The 16528-nt window shown below is 38.7% G+C and overlaps 1 protein-coding gene across 1 annotated transcript; it reads left to right on the forward strand.

Annotated features, from left to right (window-relative positions):
* Positions 1-891: 891 nt before the first annotated feature.
* Positions 892-3949, forward strand: LOC136133004 (lymphotactin-like). Its single transcript, XM_065890088.1, has 3 exons — positions 892-953; positions 2770-2884; positions 3788-3949. The coding sequence occupies exons 1-3, from the start codon at positions 893-895 to the stop codon at positions 3945-3947; spliced, it is 336 nt and encodes a 111-aa protein (XP_065746160.1). The 5' UTR covers position 892; the 3' UTR covers positions 3948-3949.
* Positions 3950-16528: the final 12579 nt, after the last annotated feature.

The raw sequence follows: 16528 nt of genomic DNA on the forward strand, positions 1-16528 counted from the left end.
AGTAGAAACAGGAAGATTATGAAGAAACATGGCAGCATATTTACATAGATGTAAAAATAGTATTTATAATTGTCACAACTCTGCAAAACATGTATAACAATAGAGACTCACTGAAAAACATTAAAAACGAAAGCAGTCAGAATTGTAAGATTATAGATAATTTCCTTTTTCTTTTTTCCAAAATTTTATGTCAGGACAACTTTTCAAAATCTTTTAAAAAGGTATGTATTAAGTTAAAATAAGGCAAACCTGTGCATATAGACAGGCTCCAATCATCATTATTGAAATGTTTCTTGGGTATGTGGGGAGGCTGGTGTAAAGAAAGGCGATCACTTGAATGAGGGCAGAGGAGAGAAATAAGAAGATTAAGGCAGAGGAGTGAGGAACTCAGGGAAGCAACAGCATCCCTTCACCTCCCTAAGGTATCACTGGGCTTAGGATCCACAGTGGTGGAAGCCTCACGTCACAGCTGATGTTACATGAGGCAGGTGGGGGAGATGGACCACAGGGACCACTCCACCTTGTTTCCTTTACACTGTCCCTGTGCTGGGCCATGACACTGGCATGTGTGCAGTGGAAGGTTTTAATTTAGACTGGTGGCAGGAGATGAGACCACTATGTTTCTTCTGTGCACGTATTTGGTTTCACGGACACATTAACCACAGGAGGAGGAGAAAAGGCCACAAGGTGTTGGGTTAGTATGAGTGGGGACAAAGGAACTTTTTTTTTCAACCAAAGAAAGCATCAGTATTGCAAAGACTTTCCGTGATTCCACACCCACCTCGAAAGCGCCCTCTCACCACAGGAAGTGTGCTGATCATTGGAGGAATAAAAGAGACTGAAAGGATCAGTTCCTCAGCCTCTCGCTGCACAGCTCATCAGGACCTCAGCCATGAGACTTCTCATCCTGGCCTTCCTCGGGATCTGCTGTCTCGCTGCATACACTGTGGAAGGTAAGTCAAAAGCTTATTTATGAGATAAGGAGCATCTATGTATGCAGGCAGTGGCCACACATTTTGGTTTTAACTCAGGCTTTGACTGGAGTATACTTTCTCCGACCTAAGCCTCAGGCTTCCCATGTGCAAAATGGGAATAATTTGACTCTAGGAGACTGTAGATTTCGAAGATAAAACTTGGTTACAGTCTGGGCTCCTATTTTTCACAATTGGGTGATTTGGGGTAAATTTCTTCGCCTCTCTGTGCCTGTGCTTACTTATCTATAAGAAGAATGTAATAACCGATACCCTTACCTGGGATTAAAATGAGGTAAATCTTATGATCACTTATCAGGTTTCCACACAAGTCCTAACTTCTTGATTAATGTTAGCTGTGGAATGGTGATGACGATTGTATATACCTTTGAAGCTTTTGCCTATTTAATATTGACCTTGATAAATTCTCAAAAATTTTGAGAGTTCACAAAGTGGGATTGAAGTAGATGGTTTATGTTCTGAAACAAAGCAATGTTCTATTAAAACAAAAATGACTGGTAGCTCACACCTTTACACCCAGGAAATCAATTTTAAATTAAATGTGTAAGAGAGTCTGTTATTACTGCTCTGAATGTTGTTCCCACTGATGATCAATTTCTTGAGTTTATAAGAGACCATAAGTGCTAACAAATATCAACATCTTATATACAGTCAGATAAGCCTACAAGACATACCCAGATGAGACTTAACTACACTGAGACTTACCTGAGCATTCTACACATATTTCTTCAAAGATCATTTTTTCCAAGCTGGTTGGAGTATATTTCTCCTTGTGGCTCTGGCCACAAGAGGGAATATCCTTTGGGTATAATTAATGTGTCAGTTAACTCTCCTTTCAACCTCCTAATCCGTAGACTTATTACTTAGACTAGAATATCTGAACCTGATCGTGGATGCCAAGGGTGTCCGTAAATAGAGATGGCAATATCTGGAACTCCCTAAAATTGTGCCCCAAATTAAAAAAAAATATTGATGAAAAAAAAACTTTAGGCCAAATGTCTTAACCATGGCTGGCTGGCATTTGTCTGAGAAAACAGGCTGCCATTTGGTAGAAACCCATGTACGGGTAGGGGAAATAAGACTGAGGAAGGCTGTAGACACTTGGGTATTTCCCTCTTTCACTGCGTTCAGCGACAGTTCAGCATTAAAAGTAAGTTGGCAAATGTAGAGGATTAAGAATGTGTAGGCTGGATATTGTGTGATGGAGAGAAGGAGAGCTGAAGAGCAATGGTAGTGGACACCTGGTCAGTTTCATGTTTATAAAAAGCCTTCTGATACCAGCAACACTATAGCTCAAACTTCATCAACATTGGCTATTATTTAAGATGCTTTTTTGCTGAATATTTCTCTGAGAAATATTCTCTGAGAATACTTGCTTCCCTGAGTAGCAAATGCCAGTCTCCAGCTTAGGAATAAATCAGCACTTAGAAACCCTTTTTAGATTTTAGAAAACCCTTACTATTATTAACTCTCCCAAGTTATTTTCCCTTCTCCAATGTAAGATGTTCTCTAAACTTAGAAGGTTTAATCCTCCGGGGCCATTTCTATTGAGGATGAGTATTTAATGAACTACTTCCCTTACATATTTCACATTTTACCATTTAAAATGAGGACACCTTTATTTATTCAGTCAAAAATGAACTACCTCTCCCGCATTTAGTGTTGCCTTCCCCAAATTACTCTTTATCAGATCACTCTTTATTTTATTTACAGCACTCTAACATTGATAGTATTAACAATTATATTTTATTTTTGTTTGTTTGGTTTTCTTTACCAGGTGTGGGGACTGAAGTCCTAGACAAGAACATCTGTGTGAGTCTGACTACCCGGCGACTGCCAATTAAAAACATCAAGACCTACACCATCAAGGAGGGCCCCATGAAAGCAGTGATGTGAGTTGCTCTCCCCCAAATCTGGGCTTGATGGAACACAGTATATAGAAATGCTGCTCTCTTCAGGAAAAATGTCAACAAGGAGGAAAACCTCAACATAGCCAATAGTCTTTCTGTTCTTCCATATGAACCATGCCTTTACGTAGCCCCAAACAATGTTTATGACAAAAAATTGGCAACCGAGTGAAGACTATCACCCTCCTTTCTGCTTTATCTTAGCAGAAGAATCTAACTGGGAACCAGATGAATAGTATGTTCAGTCCCGAGGGTTAGGTTTAGAGCTGGCTGTTTCAGATCAGGATTTGACCATAGAGACACACTGGTGTGGGATGCCTTCCTTCCCATCCTTCCCCTTCCCTGCCTTTCTCTGCCCTTATGGTGGGCTGGAGTAGAGTGCCATATTTTATCAGTTGCCATATCTCGAGGAATAGTGTCAACAACTAGCCTTCATGGTACCGTTCTCTTTCCAGGATCTCATCTTCAGAATAGTAACTCTTCCCAACACACAATTGCAACTTTACCCCCAAAACTATGATAAAGAAATTACCTTTTGTCCAGAAAATAAGATGAGTGTGTTTTAATTTGGAAAAGAAGATGATATGTAATAATTGGACTAGATGACCTCAAATGTCCAGTTTAATTACATCACCTGGTAGCAATGATGAGAAAAGGAGCCTGCAAGTTATGCTGAACCAGGGATCTGGGTATTACCTGGAGCTATTTCTCAGTTATGGGAAAATAGATTGCAGAGGAAAGATTTTCATTTATGTTCTCCTGAATCTGAAAGACTGTTTTGTCCAGTCATTTCTGCACAAGATCTCTTATATATGATCTGATCTTAACTTCGGGTCCCAAGACTTTGAGGATGTGGCTAACTTTGTCTATTTTTTCTTTGCATTGCAGATTTATTACCAGACGTGGCCTTAAAGTCTGTGCTGATCCACAAGTTGAATGGGTGAACAAAGCAGTCCGAACAATAAAGTCCACCAGGAGAAATGTGAGCCAGACCAAGCCTACAGGAGCCCAACAATCCAGCAATACAGCTGTGACCCTGAGTGGGTAGTGACCCTCTGGCATCTTGTCCCCTCACTAGCCAGGCAGCTCATTTCCCTTTAAAGCTCATGGACTAATTACATTATATTCACCTTTTATAAAGTGCTGCTTGAGTCAAATTATTTTTTTAATATTTTTATGTCTTTCATATTCATTTAGATGCTCTAATTAATAAATATTTATTATTAAGAATAGTCCCAAAGTTTATTCATTACATATTGGGAAAAATAATACATCATTTGTGTTCTGTTTCTGTCCTAACTGTACTTTGTTGATGGTATCCATAATGGGAGAGATTCTGGTCAATGTTTATCAGCGATGAAAGATATATTCATCATTTTTAGGTTCTAGAGTGAAATGGTTCTCTACACATGAGTCATAGTTGGCACCTCTGATAATGACAATTTAATATCTATTTCAACCTACACATGAGTCATAGTTGACACCTGTGATAATGACAATTTAATATCTATTTCAGCCTGTCTTCATAATGGAGTTCTTTTTTTATGGAATAAGCAAGAAAATCATCCAACAATTATTTGGTCCCCATACTGAGGGTTTGCTACTCAAAAAGTGGCTTCATTCAAGTTTGATCTGGAGCAAACACATACCTCTGTGTTTCATTTGATGTCCTGTAAAGGAAAGAAAACAAATATAACTTGCCACTTCTTTCATTTGCCAAAGTAGCAAGGATTAGACTTTTGATGAAAGGATCCTTTATTCAAACAAAAATCAGTTCTCCTCAAATTGGGCAATGATCTCACTGTCTTTCTGTGATTTCCATAATTGTCACTACTCTAGTTATCATACAAGTCATGCTTTTTTTCTTTTGCCAGTAAGGTTATAACATCCCAAACTGTCACCAGTAACATTTTTTGAATGTGATCACAATTTGCAGTAAAGTTTTAATTAAAGTTACTTCATCTGGTCACTAAACACCCCAGACTCATGCCCTCCTGTTCTTATTAAATTTCTAATTTGCTTCGTGTTTAAGACTCTACTATCCAAGTAGCTGATGATGTACACGTTCACTTCTATCTGACTTTAAATAGTTAAGAACTGATCAGGCCTTGATAACTTCAAGGGAAGAGAAAGGACTAACTGTTTTCTAGTCCTAAGGGGACACTCCACAATGTCAAGTATTTTTAGAGTGTTACCTGAGGGCAGTTTGTTGGAATCAGCTTTACTTCTAATCTCATCCAACTAGTGAACCACAGAGGAAACCATTAAAACACTTCCTCATAGTGAAATGTGGGGTCATCTATCCTTCCCTATTGCTATTTGCCCACAATAACTTTCAAAGCTGGTTTTTAAGAAAACACTGAGAAGAAAACACCTGTTTTATGAGGGGTGAAACATAGCAAAGTCAAGTCACAGAAAATGAAAGGAAAGTTTCCTTAATGAGCATGTACTTGCATTCCCCAAATGTCTCTCAAACCCTAGAGGTTTTCATGAGTTAATAATAATACGACATGTGGAAGGATATGGGTAAACACAGTTTACTAACTTGGCACATTATCTAAGGTGGCTATGTCATGCTAAGTGGTTTCAACCAAATAGTGCACGTAACTTTTAACTAACTGACTCGATGTTTTGAATCATTTAGGTAGGACCTGTGTCTACTAACTATAGTGCTGTGGTTTAATGGATTTCAATTCAATTCAAAGAAATAATCTAAGAAGAAGAGATCTCAAAATATTAATTTTTTTTAGTGGCTGGTGACCCCCCTTTTGTGCTCTTGTGGTGTCTTATACTTAACTTTAACCTAAAACTTACCAATTTATATTGAAATTGCTTATTTGCCTGTCTGTGCTTCCCCCACCCCAATCCTGAAATTAGACTGGAAGCTGCTTGTGTGTATTATTACACCAGGTCCCCAGTGCCTAGCATAGAACTGTGTGTGGGGAGTCAATTGATATTTGTTGGATGAATGGGAGGAATAACATATATTACATTATTTCCTTCATTCTACTCTTTCATATTTCTAAAATTATATATAACACAAAATAAACTTTATTAACAGAAAGTTCAATTCAGCAAACATTTTTGGGTACTTGCTATAAGACAGTCACTGTGTTAAGCTTGGTATACATCAAGATAAGTAAAACACCACTTCTGCTCTCCAGGAAATCATAGTCCAGTGGATGACACTATGATGTAAGAAAACCAATTGTAGTCGAGCGTTTGAAACAGGTAATAATATGGGCATGCTCAAGAGAGAAGGGAATAATTATCCTGAGAATGTTCTCTAAATTTTTTTCTGAATTTATATATAATTATGAATGACTATTATTAATAAGAAATGGAGGATGCATCCTAAGTTTGAAGAAAGATGGTGTCATGTATTTCTCTCTTCTCTAGGAAATTCTTCCACTGTGATTGTAACATTTGTAGCGTATTCTATTCTTTCCTAGATATTTGATGTAACAATCAAGTGAGTATAAAACAATCAAGTGAGTTACTGCAATTTAATTGGTGAGAAAACTGAGCCACAGAGAGCTTGATTGTCTTGGCTAAGAGCACACAGTTATTGAGAAACTGAGCCTGATCTCAGATAGCAACTTTCTATGATATCTCAGCCTCAGGAAGGAGAGTGATAATGTACAAGTCTTCTTAGAGTGGGTATGATGTAGGCAATCTCTGAGCAGGGCCACATTATCTCACCAGTCTCAGATTTTTACAAATAAATTAGAAGTATTTGAAGACTATAACAAGTACTTCCCATTTGCCTTTTTCTATGCAATTATTTAAAAAATATTTTTATTTTATCAAAGTAATACATGAACATGGTCAAAAGTTTAAGTAGTACAAAAGGAGTACTAATGAAAATGGATAATTTCCTGCCCTATTCTTCCTGTTTTCTAACCTTCCTCCTCACAGACAACTGCTTTAACTCTTTTAGCTGATGGTTCTTCTGATAGTCACCTTCAAATCAGCAATGTTTGGTCACCATTAATTCCTGGGCTATGAATTTGGGGCATTGTTTGTGGCTGCCTTTATGATACACGAGGATTTAGTTCACTTCTTCCATTCTCTACATATAATTATGTTGATATTTTAATTATCTATGTTTGTAGATTTAGGTAATATACCTATCATTTATTTCTTATTTGGTCAACTGTGGACAATACTTCTTGACTTTCCATTTTGTAATATTGTTCTGTTGTCTATAGCAAATACTTAAATAGTTTTTACTATGTAACCAGCACTATTTCATTGATTTGCAAATGTTAAGACATTTAATCACATTATAGACCTCAGTTAAAGACAAAACACCTAAGACATAAACTATTGGCTTGTGTTGAATAGAGTTCAGATTTGAACCCATGGAAGCCTGGCTCCAAGTTCATGCTCTTGACCACTATGTCATGCTGCCTTCGTTGCTTTAGGAGCCAGTTTCCTGAAGACCAAACCATATGTAATATATCCATGAAAAGTCTACTAAGACCTACATGATATTTTCATTTAACCAACCTAATTAATTAATTAGCTCATTCATTCAGTAAATATTTGTTGAGGGTGTCTTATATGCCAGAGGCTGTAACCATAAGCAGAACAAAGCCCCTGCTTTCACAGAGCTTACATTCTGATAAGATGTGCCTTCTATTCCTTACTCCAGGGTATTTATTTATTTATTTATATTTATTTTCTTATATTGAAGTACAGTTGATTTACAATGTTGTGTTATTACTGCTGTACAGCAAAGTGATTCAATTTTTTATATATGTGTATATTATATATGTATATTCTTTTTTATATTCTTTCCCATTATGGTTTATCACAGGAGATTGAATATAGTTCTCTGTGCTATACAGTAGGATTTTGTTTTTTATCCATTCTATATATAATCGTTTGCATCTGCTAACCCCAACCTTCCACTCCACCCCAGAGTTCTTTTATCTACTCACTCAACCAACAGATTCTTACTGAGTGCCTAACGTAGTTCAGACACTTTACTGAGCACTGGAACGCAGTGGTGAAACCAGACACAATCCTCACCTTCAGGGAGCTTACCCAACTAAGCAGACAATTTCAACAATACTGTAACCTGTGATGATAGGGGAAGCAGGGAGTGTGAAGTTTGGGCAGACAGGAGCAAACCTGTCCAGGTCTTAGCAGGTGGAGAGGGTCAGGACAGGCTTCCCCTTGAAAATACCTTTTAACCTGAGACCAAAAGAATGAGTCAGAGTTATCCAGGGGAGTTCAGTGCAATCCAGGCAAAGGAACAAGCAACACATGAAAAGACCAGCAGGCGAGAGAAATCCAGATGCATTAAGGAAATGAAAGTAGTTTAATATGACTGAGGGACAAAGCTAAGCTTTGACAAAAAAGAGAGTGTGAGCAAAAGGTGAGGTTAGAGAGATGGAGGAGATCACCAATGGCTTTGTCTGCCAGATGGAGGAGTTTTACTCCATCCTAAAGGTAGTGGGAAATGACGCTGGCTGCCAGGTGGTAAACGGTGTGCAGAGAGGAAGACAGGAGCTGGGAAGACAGTTGGGAAGTGGCTCTGGGCTTGATAACTTTTGAACTTGGCCTGGCATGCTGTGACACATTTTTCCTTTTCCTCATGTTTTTTTTCTGCTTAGCCCAAGAGCACATTAACGATGCATAATTGCCTAACTCTGGCTGTGTAGCCCCGCTGTACATGCCAAATGCCTCAGACCAGCAAATCCAATCACTGCTTCTTTGGATGTGGGGAGCCAGGTTTGAGATGGGAGAATATTGCATTTATGGGACTTGCTTTATTATTTACACTTTTTTATTGGCTGAGCTGAGATTGGATCTGTGTAGTCAAGATTGAAGCCAACCACCAAGAGGAAGGGGAAGGCAGGGTTGAGAAGCAATAAACTTGATATCAGTTATTCAATTTTCTGAATATTTGTGGAGCACCTGCCTACTACAAGGAGCACAGGATCTAGTCTGCTATCATAAAGCCCATGATCTCATGGGGAGAAAGTGCAGTCACCGAAGCCTTTCCCACTTGAATGTTCCAAACAACTTAGCTCAGGGCTCACCTCCTCTTAGAGACCTTTCTGATGTCCCCAGCCTAGGTGACACCCCTCTCATGGGCCCATTCAGCCCCTGGGCTTACCTCTACTATCATTCATATTACTCTGAAATACAAACTTATTTTTCTTTACTTTCTATCTTACTTAGTAGTCAGGGTAGGGACTGCAAATTTGATCTCTGTGTAGCTAGTACCTGGTATAGTGCCTGGCACATCATAGGCTTCCAATAAATTTTTGGGGAATATACACTACATTATACGTATCTGTACCTTAGCAGTTATCATAAAGAGCTATAGGAATGCAGAAGAGAGAATATTTAAATCTGTGCTGGGAAAGTTAGGAAAAGCTCTGCAGAAAAGGTGATATAAAAACTGTACCTTTAAACCTGAGAAGAAAAATGCCAGGATGAAACAGTAGGGGTGGACACTCCTGCCAGAGGGAACTGTGTGAATGAGAAAGAACAGAGGCAGGTAAATCAAGGCCTGTTCAGGGAAACTGCTCATTTCTGGGGTAGCTGGGATATAGAGCTCAGGAATCACAGAGGAAAGGAAGCCAAGGCTAGATTGAGATCACCCAGAGTGCCATGCCAAAGGGTGTGATTTTAAATAGTGGGTCCCAGGGAGCAGCATAATCAGATTTGACTTGGAGGAGGGCAGAAAATGGTTGAGGGTGGAGGGGAATAGTGAAGTGAACACTGAGTCAGGTTGGAAAAGATGGGTCCAGGCTGGAGGATATGGTGGCCTGAATTAGGCTGTAGCAGTGAGGGGCCTGAGACAGAATTAGAATGGCTTGGTTATCAACTGGATGTGGAGAACAAGTTAGTTGGAGGAGTTGAAACTGCACTGAGGTTTCCAGCTTGGGTGGATGGTTAAGAAACAGCACGACTGATTGGTAAGATTTTAGTGTGGTTACTAATAGACTCTGAAGAAAATAAATAGTACCAAGGAAGAGATGCAGAGAAGGAGGAGGTCTGAAAGATGAAAAAACTGATTATCAACCTTAATACTCAAATAATTCAGACTTAAAGCCCAAACTACATTTCTATCCCTGTTTGACAGACTATCTTTTTACAAGGATGAGGTAAAAATAAAACTGAATATCTGTGAAACCTTATGCCCCTTGGGGAAAAAAGGTATACATAAAGGGAATACAGTATCCACTGGGTGAGTCACCAGTGTTATTTTAAGAGGGATTTGTCACACGGCAGTGAGAGGCAGAGAGGAGCAAAGATATGAATCCATAATGGGAAAAAAAAAAAAGAAATGAGGTGAAAGAAAAGGTTTTGTGTGGGAGTTAGGAGTGCCCAAGCATGACAGCAAGGTGGAGTTTGATGAGAGAGGTCGAGGGAGAAGGTCAAAAAGATTTTTTTCTTTCTTTGGGAGGAAGTAGTAAAAATTGGAACAGACTGCTGAAAGTGGAAGGCCAGAGCGGTGACCTGGAATTATTATTTTGGAAGCTAGGAAGGAAATTTAGAGGAATCTCTGCTGAGAGAAATTTGCACCCCCCCCACCGCCTCTCCCCTCAATCCTTCCAAAAGAAATTTCAATCAAATACAAGTAATATATGTTGATTTCCTTTCACACTGTGCTACCTAGAGTAATTGCTAAGGCTGTATAATTTGCTTCCTCCTGAAACTTGTGATTTCTCTCATCAAGGTGGAACTGCTGAATGAGGTATTTGGGAAGAAGTTTCACATTATAGAGTAAGGAAACAAAAGGCCACATGGCTAGACTGAGATGATCTTAACCAGGAGCACCAGGTGCTGTATGACGGAAGAGTGGATTCCCATTTCTCTGAAGCCTGGGTAGAGGAGATGCGTGGGTGCAGAGATGGATGGGTGAGAGGAGTATTGGCAAATTAACCTGTCATAAGCAGCGGGTGAAAGAGGAGAGAAGACTAGTCAAGTGCTCTCTCTATCTTTCTCTCTCTCCCCTTCTTGCTCTCTGGGGTAGACACTGATGTGGTAGTTAGAAGTGTAGCTCTGCCTGGTATGCATTTGTATACTGGCTTTACCACTTACTATATAGGTGACCATGGGGAAATTCTTCAATTTCTCTGTGCCTTAGGTTGCCTCATTTATAAAATTAGAATAATAATAGTGCTGATTTCATAGGATTATTACGAGGGTTAAAACACTTAAAACAGAGCCTGGCACATAGTGAAGACTCAATAAATGATAGCTTTTATTATCCCTAGTGGATAGGCTGGAATAGGAGGTGGTAAAATGGAGGATAGATTAAAAAAGGGAATAGATCAAGAATCTATAAGATTTCCTGTATGCTTACATTTACTGGTTGATGCTTCTGTCTTCACCATTTAGGCAAAACTGGATTTAATTTTCTATATTTTCTAAATAATTGTATTTAACTCATCAAGTCATAAATTGTTCTATGGAATATTTATACAATGAGAGCCTCCATTTAAAAAAAGGTACTATAGTCAAATGTATTTAGGAAATGATCATACCATCCTCCTTCTGTTGGAGAATCATGGTGACATAGCTTGTCAAAGTCTCTGAAAAGTACTATGAAAAAGATAGCCATTAAACCTCACTTAGCCCTGTGTGCCAGCTAAGAATTGTCACTTGCCATCTGCCTCTACAAGAATTAAGTCACTAGCCACTGCAGTTGCTGACCTTCAACACACCGTGAAAGGAGTTCAGTGTGGAGATCAGGAATGAGGCACTCTGCTCTGAGAAAAACTGGCAGAACAGGCCTTCAGATAAATATTTTCAGGAGATTTTATGAGCCCAAATTCTTGCATCTTCTCATATCCAGAAAAGCACTAAAATCATTAACGGAGACATCTGCTCCTTGTGACTAGCAGCAAGCCTCTGCCAAAATGTGTGCCTGATTGCATGTATCCCCCTTCACCAAAATCACATATAGACTGACCCCCCAACCCCACCTTTTCAGAGCAGTTTCTCGGAGCTATCTGAGAAGCTGTCTCTCAGGCTATAGTCCTTATTTCGTCCCAAATAAAACTTAACTCAAAATTCTCATGTTGTGCTTTTTTTTTTTTCTCCTCAATTGACAGGTGTTTCCTCAAGTTAACCTGAGTACAAAACTTCTTTCCATATACCATTGATAAACATCCCAAGAACATCTATTGAACATAAATTCCTCAAAAGATTGAAGACTAAAAATCTCTCAGATCCATAATCCCAAAAGAATAAAACCGTAATCCATCAACAGCATCAACACAATCAGAAAAAGGAATCTGCTCCGTGTTCCCTCACTTATATCTCTGTAACCTGTTGGAGCCTGGAGTCCCATTTTTGGAAATGTCTGATCTTCTGGAGTGTGCTGTGTGGGTGTGCGTGTGTTCATATAAGGTGCTCACAGACTCTTTGGTTCCTTTATGTTGTTAATTAATCAGGTACTGCCTAAAGTATCTACTTACTAGCACTCACTGAATATGTACTATGAATGAGAGATCATGCTAAGTATCAATACTTTGAGGCCAAAGTAGATATGTGAAGGGTTCTAAACTTTCCTCTTTTGGCGGCTTTGCTAATGCTCTTCATTGTGCCTGGAGAGTGACATTCTTCCTCCTCTTTCTCTTTCTCCAGTCATCAGTGTTCATCTCAGGTACCACTTTCTCTAAGAAACCTTTCCCTCTCCTTCCAACTGGATCTGATTTGTGGCTTCTCTGAACCTTCAGGACTTTCTTATGACATTCGTTTTACTCTGCTATGAGTTGTAGATATTTATGAACTACTTATCCCTCAAAAAAATGGAACTTTTGGCAGGAGGGACTGTGTCTTATTCATCCCTGTATTCTCTGTAGCACCAAAAACAGGGCTTTCCCATCCTCTGAGCTCAACATATAGCTGCTGAATTAGAACTATTAAAAGAAACATAAGACATAGTTGCCATCACTTAAGGTATTTAGTATGTGGTTGTGGAGATAATACCTACACATGAGGATGTAATAACAACAGAAGATAGAGGTGAATGATAATTGCCTAGTTAATGGAATGGTTGGAGGATGACAGTATGTTTCTTTAAAAGAATAAACTCCACTTGACTGGCAAGGCTGCCTGACATTCTGTATTGAGTGCAATCTTGAGGCGACTTCCTGGCTCAGTGGAAAGAGTGTTGTGATCAGTTACTGATGTCTGCCTTGTGTTATAAACTCACTAGTGGTGGCATGCATTTAGATGATTTGATGATGCTGGTAAGGTCAATGGTGTACGGGTTTCAGAGAAAGTGCAGGTTACTGTGGGTTGACTGCAGTAAGTCAACGAAAGCTTGTATGGGTAAAAAGACTTCAACCTGGCCATGGAAGATGAGTAGCACTTAAAAGCCAAAGAAAAGGAGTATGATAGGTGGCTGAGACCATCTGGATGGTCTGTATACATGACTGAACCTCATTAAAGCCTTTATATACATTTTAAGGTTCTGGAGTCCAGTGCGGAGGTCTGCTCATCTTGCAGTGCCCAAGACAAGCCTGCTGTGTGGCTGACAGGGTTTTGGTGCTCTAGCTGGGTGTCAGGCCTGAGCCTCTGAGATGGGAGGGCAGAGTTCAGGACATTGATCCACCAGAGACCTCCCAGCACCATGTAATATCAAACAGCAAAAGCTCTCTCAAAGACCTCCATCTCAACGCAAAGATCTCCAGCTCCAGCTCCACTCAACGACCAGCAAGCTACAGTGCTGGACACCCTATGCCAAACAACTAGAAAGACAGGAACACAATGCCACCCATTAGCAGAGAGGATGCCTAAAATCATAATAAGTTCACAGACACACCAAAACACACTACGGGACATGGTCCCCCCCATCAAACAGATGAGATCCAGCCTCATCCACCAGAACACAGGAACCAGCCCCCTCCAACAGGAAGCCTACACAATCCACTGAACAAACCTTAGCCACTAGGGGCAGACACCAAAAACAAAGGGAACTATGAGCCTGCAGCCTGCGAAAAGGAGATCCCAAACACAGTAAATTAAGCAAAATGAGAAGACAGAGAAATACACAGCAGACGAAGGAGCAAGGTAAAAACCCACCAGACCAAACAAATGAAGAGGAAATAGGCAACCTACCTGAAAAAGAATTCAGAATAATGATAGTAAAGATGATCTAAAATCTTGAAATAGAATGGAGAAAACAGAAGAAACATTTAACAAGGACCTTGAAAAACTAAAGAGCAAACAAACAATGATGAACAGCACAATAAATGAAATTTAAAATTCTCTAGAAGGAATCAATAACAGAATAACTGAGGGGGAAAAATGGATAAGTGACCTAGAAGATAAAATATTGGAAATAACTACCACAGAGCAGAATAAAGGAAAAAGAATGAAAAGAATTGAGGACAGTCTCAGAGACTTCTGGGACAACATTAAACACGCCAGCATCCAAATAGTAGGGGTTCCAGAAGAAGAAGATAAAAAGAAAGGGACTGAGAAAATATTTGAAGAGTTTATAGTTGAAAACATCCCTAATATGGGAAAGGAAATCGTCAATCAAGTCCAGGAAGTACAGAGAGTCCCATACAGGTTAAATCCAAGGAGAAACATGCCAAGACACATATTAATCAAACTGTCAAAAATTAAATACAAAGAGAAAATATTAAAATCAGCAAGGGAAAAGCAGCAAATAACATACAAGGGAATCCCCATAAGGTTAACAACTGATAATTCAGCAGAAACTCTGCAAACCAGAAGGGAGTGGCAGGATATATTTAAAGTGATGAAAGGGAAAAACCTACAACCAAGATTATTCTATCCAACAAGGATCTCATTCAGATTCGATGGAGAAATTAGAACATTTACAGACAAGCAAAAGCTAAGAGAATTCAGCACCACCAAAACAACTCTACAGCAAAGGCTAAAGGAATTTCTCTAGGCAGGAAATACAAGAGAAGGGAAACACTTACAATAACAAACCCAAAACAATTAAGAAAATGGTCGAAGGAACACACATATCAATAACTATCTTAAGTGTAAATGGATTAAAGACATAGACTTTAATCCATTTACACTTAAGACATAGACTGGCTGAATGGATACAAAAACAAGACTTGTTCATATGCTGTCTACAAGAGACCCACTTCAGACCTAGGGACACATACAGACTGAGAGTGAAGGAATGGAAAAAGATATTCCATGAAAATGGAAATCAAAAGAAAGCTGGAGTAGCAATTCTCATATCAGATAAAATAGACTTTAAAGTAAAGACTATTACAAGAGACAAAGAAGAACACTACAAAATTATCAAGGGATCAATCCAAGAAGAAGATATAACAATTGTAAATATTTATCCACCCAATATAGAAGCATCTCAATACATAATGCAAATGCTAACAGCCATAAAAGGGGAAATCAACAGTAACACAATCACAGTAGGGGACTTTAACATCCCAATTTCACCAATGGACAGATCATCCAAAATGAAAATAAATAAGGAAACAAAGCTTTAAATGATACGTTAAACAAGATGGACTTAATTGATATTTATAGGACACTCCATCCAAAAACAACAGAATACACTTTCCTCTCAAGTGCTCATGGAACATTCTCCGGGATAGATCATATCTTGGGTCGCAAATCAAGCCTTGGTAAATTTTAAAAAATTGAAATCATTTCAACTATCTTTTCCAACAACAACGCTATTACACTAGATATCAATTACAGGAAAAAATCTGTGAAAAATTCAAACACACGGAGGCTAAACAATACACTACCTAATGACCAAGAGATCACTGAATAAATCAAAGAGGAAATCAGAAAATACCTAGAAACAAATGACAACGAAAACACGATGACCCAAAACTTACAGGATGCAGCAAAAGCAGTTCTAAGAAGGAATTTTATAGCAATAAAATCCTACCTCAGGAAACAAGAAACATCTCCAACCTCACCTTACAGCTAAAGCAATCAGAGAAAGAAGAACAAAAAAAGCCCAAAGTTAGCAGAAGGAAAGAAATCATAAAGATCATATCAGAAATAAATGAAAAAGAAATGAAGGAAACAATAGCAACAATAATAAAACTAAAAGCTGATTCTTTGAGAAGATAAACAAAATTGATAAACCACTAGCCAGACTCATCAGGAAAAAAAGGGAGAAGACTCAAATCAATAGAATTAGAAATGAAAAAGGAGAAGTAACAACTGACACTGCAGAAATACAAAAGATCATGAGAGATTACTGCAAGCAACTATATGCCAATAAAATGGACAACCTGGAAGATATGGACAAATTCTTAGAAAAGTACAATCTCCAGAGACTGAACCAGGAAGAAATAGAAAATATAAACATACCAATCACAAGCACTGAAATAGAAACTGTGATAAAAAATCTTCCAACAAACCAAAGCCCAGGACCAGAAGGCATCACAGGCGAATTCTATCAAACATCTAGAGAAGAGCTAATGCCTATCCTTCTCAAACTCTTCCAAAATATAGCAGAGGGAGGAACACTCCCAAACTCATTCTATGAGGCCATCATCACCCTGATACCAAACCCAACAAAGATGTCACTAAAAAAGAAAACTACAGACCAATAACACTGGCAAACATAGACACAAAAATCCTAAACAAAATACTAGCAAACAGAATCCAACAGCACCTTAA

Source organism: Phocoena phocoena, chromosome 1, assembly GCF_963924675.1.
Source record: "Phocoena phocoena chromosome 1, mPhoPho1.1, whole genome shotgun sequence".
In the NCBI taxonomy this organism is placed as follows: Eukaryota; Metazoa; Chordata; class Mammalia; order Artiodactyla; family Phocoenidae; genus Phocoena; species Phocoena phocoena.

Coding starts and splice junctions, on each gene's coding strand:
- LOC136133004 (XM_065890088.1), top strand. CDS start 893: ATGAGACTTCTCATCCTGGCCTTCCTCGGGATCTGCTGTCTCGCTGCA. Junction 954..2,769: donor CGCTGCATACACTGTGGAAG/GTAAGTCAAAAG, acceptor TTTCTTTACCAG/GTGTGGGGACTGAAGTCCTA. Junction 2,885..3,787: donor GGCCCCATGAAAGCAGTGAT/GTGAGTTGCTCT, acceptor TTTGCATTGCAG/ATTTATTACCAGACGTGGCC.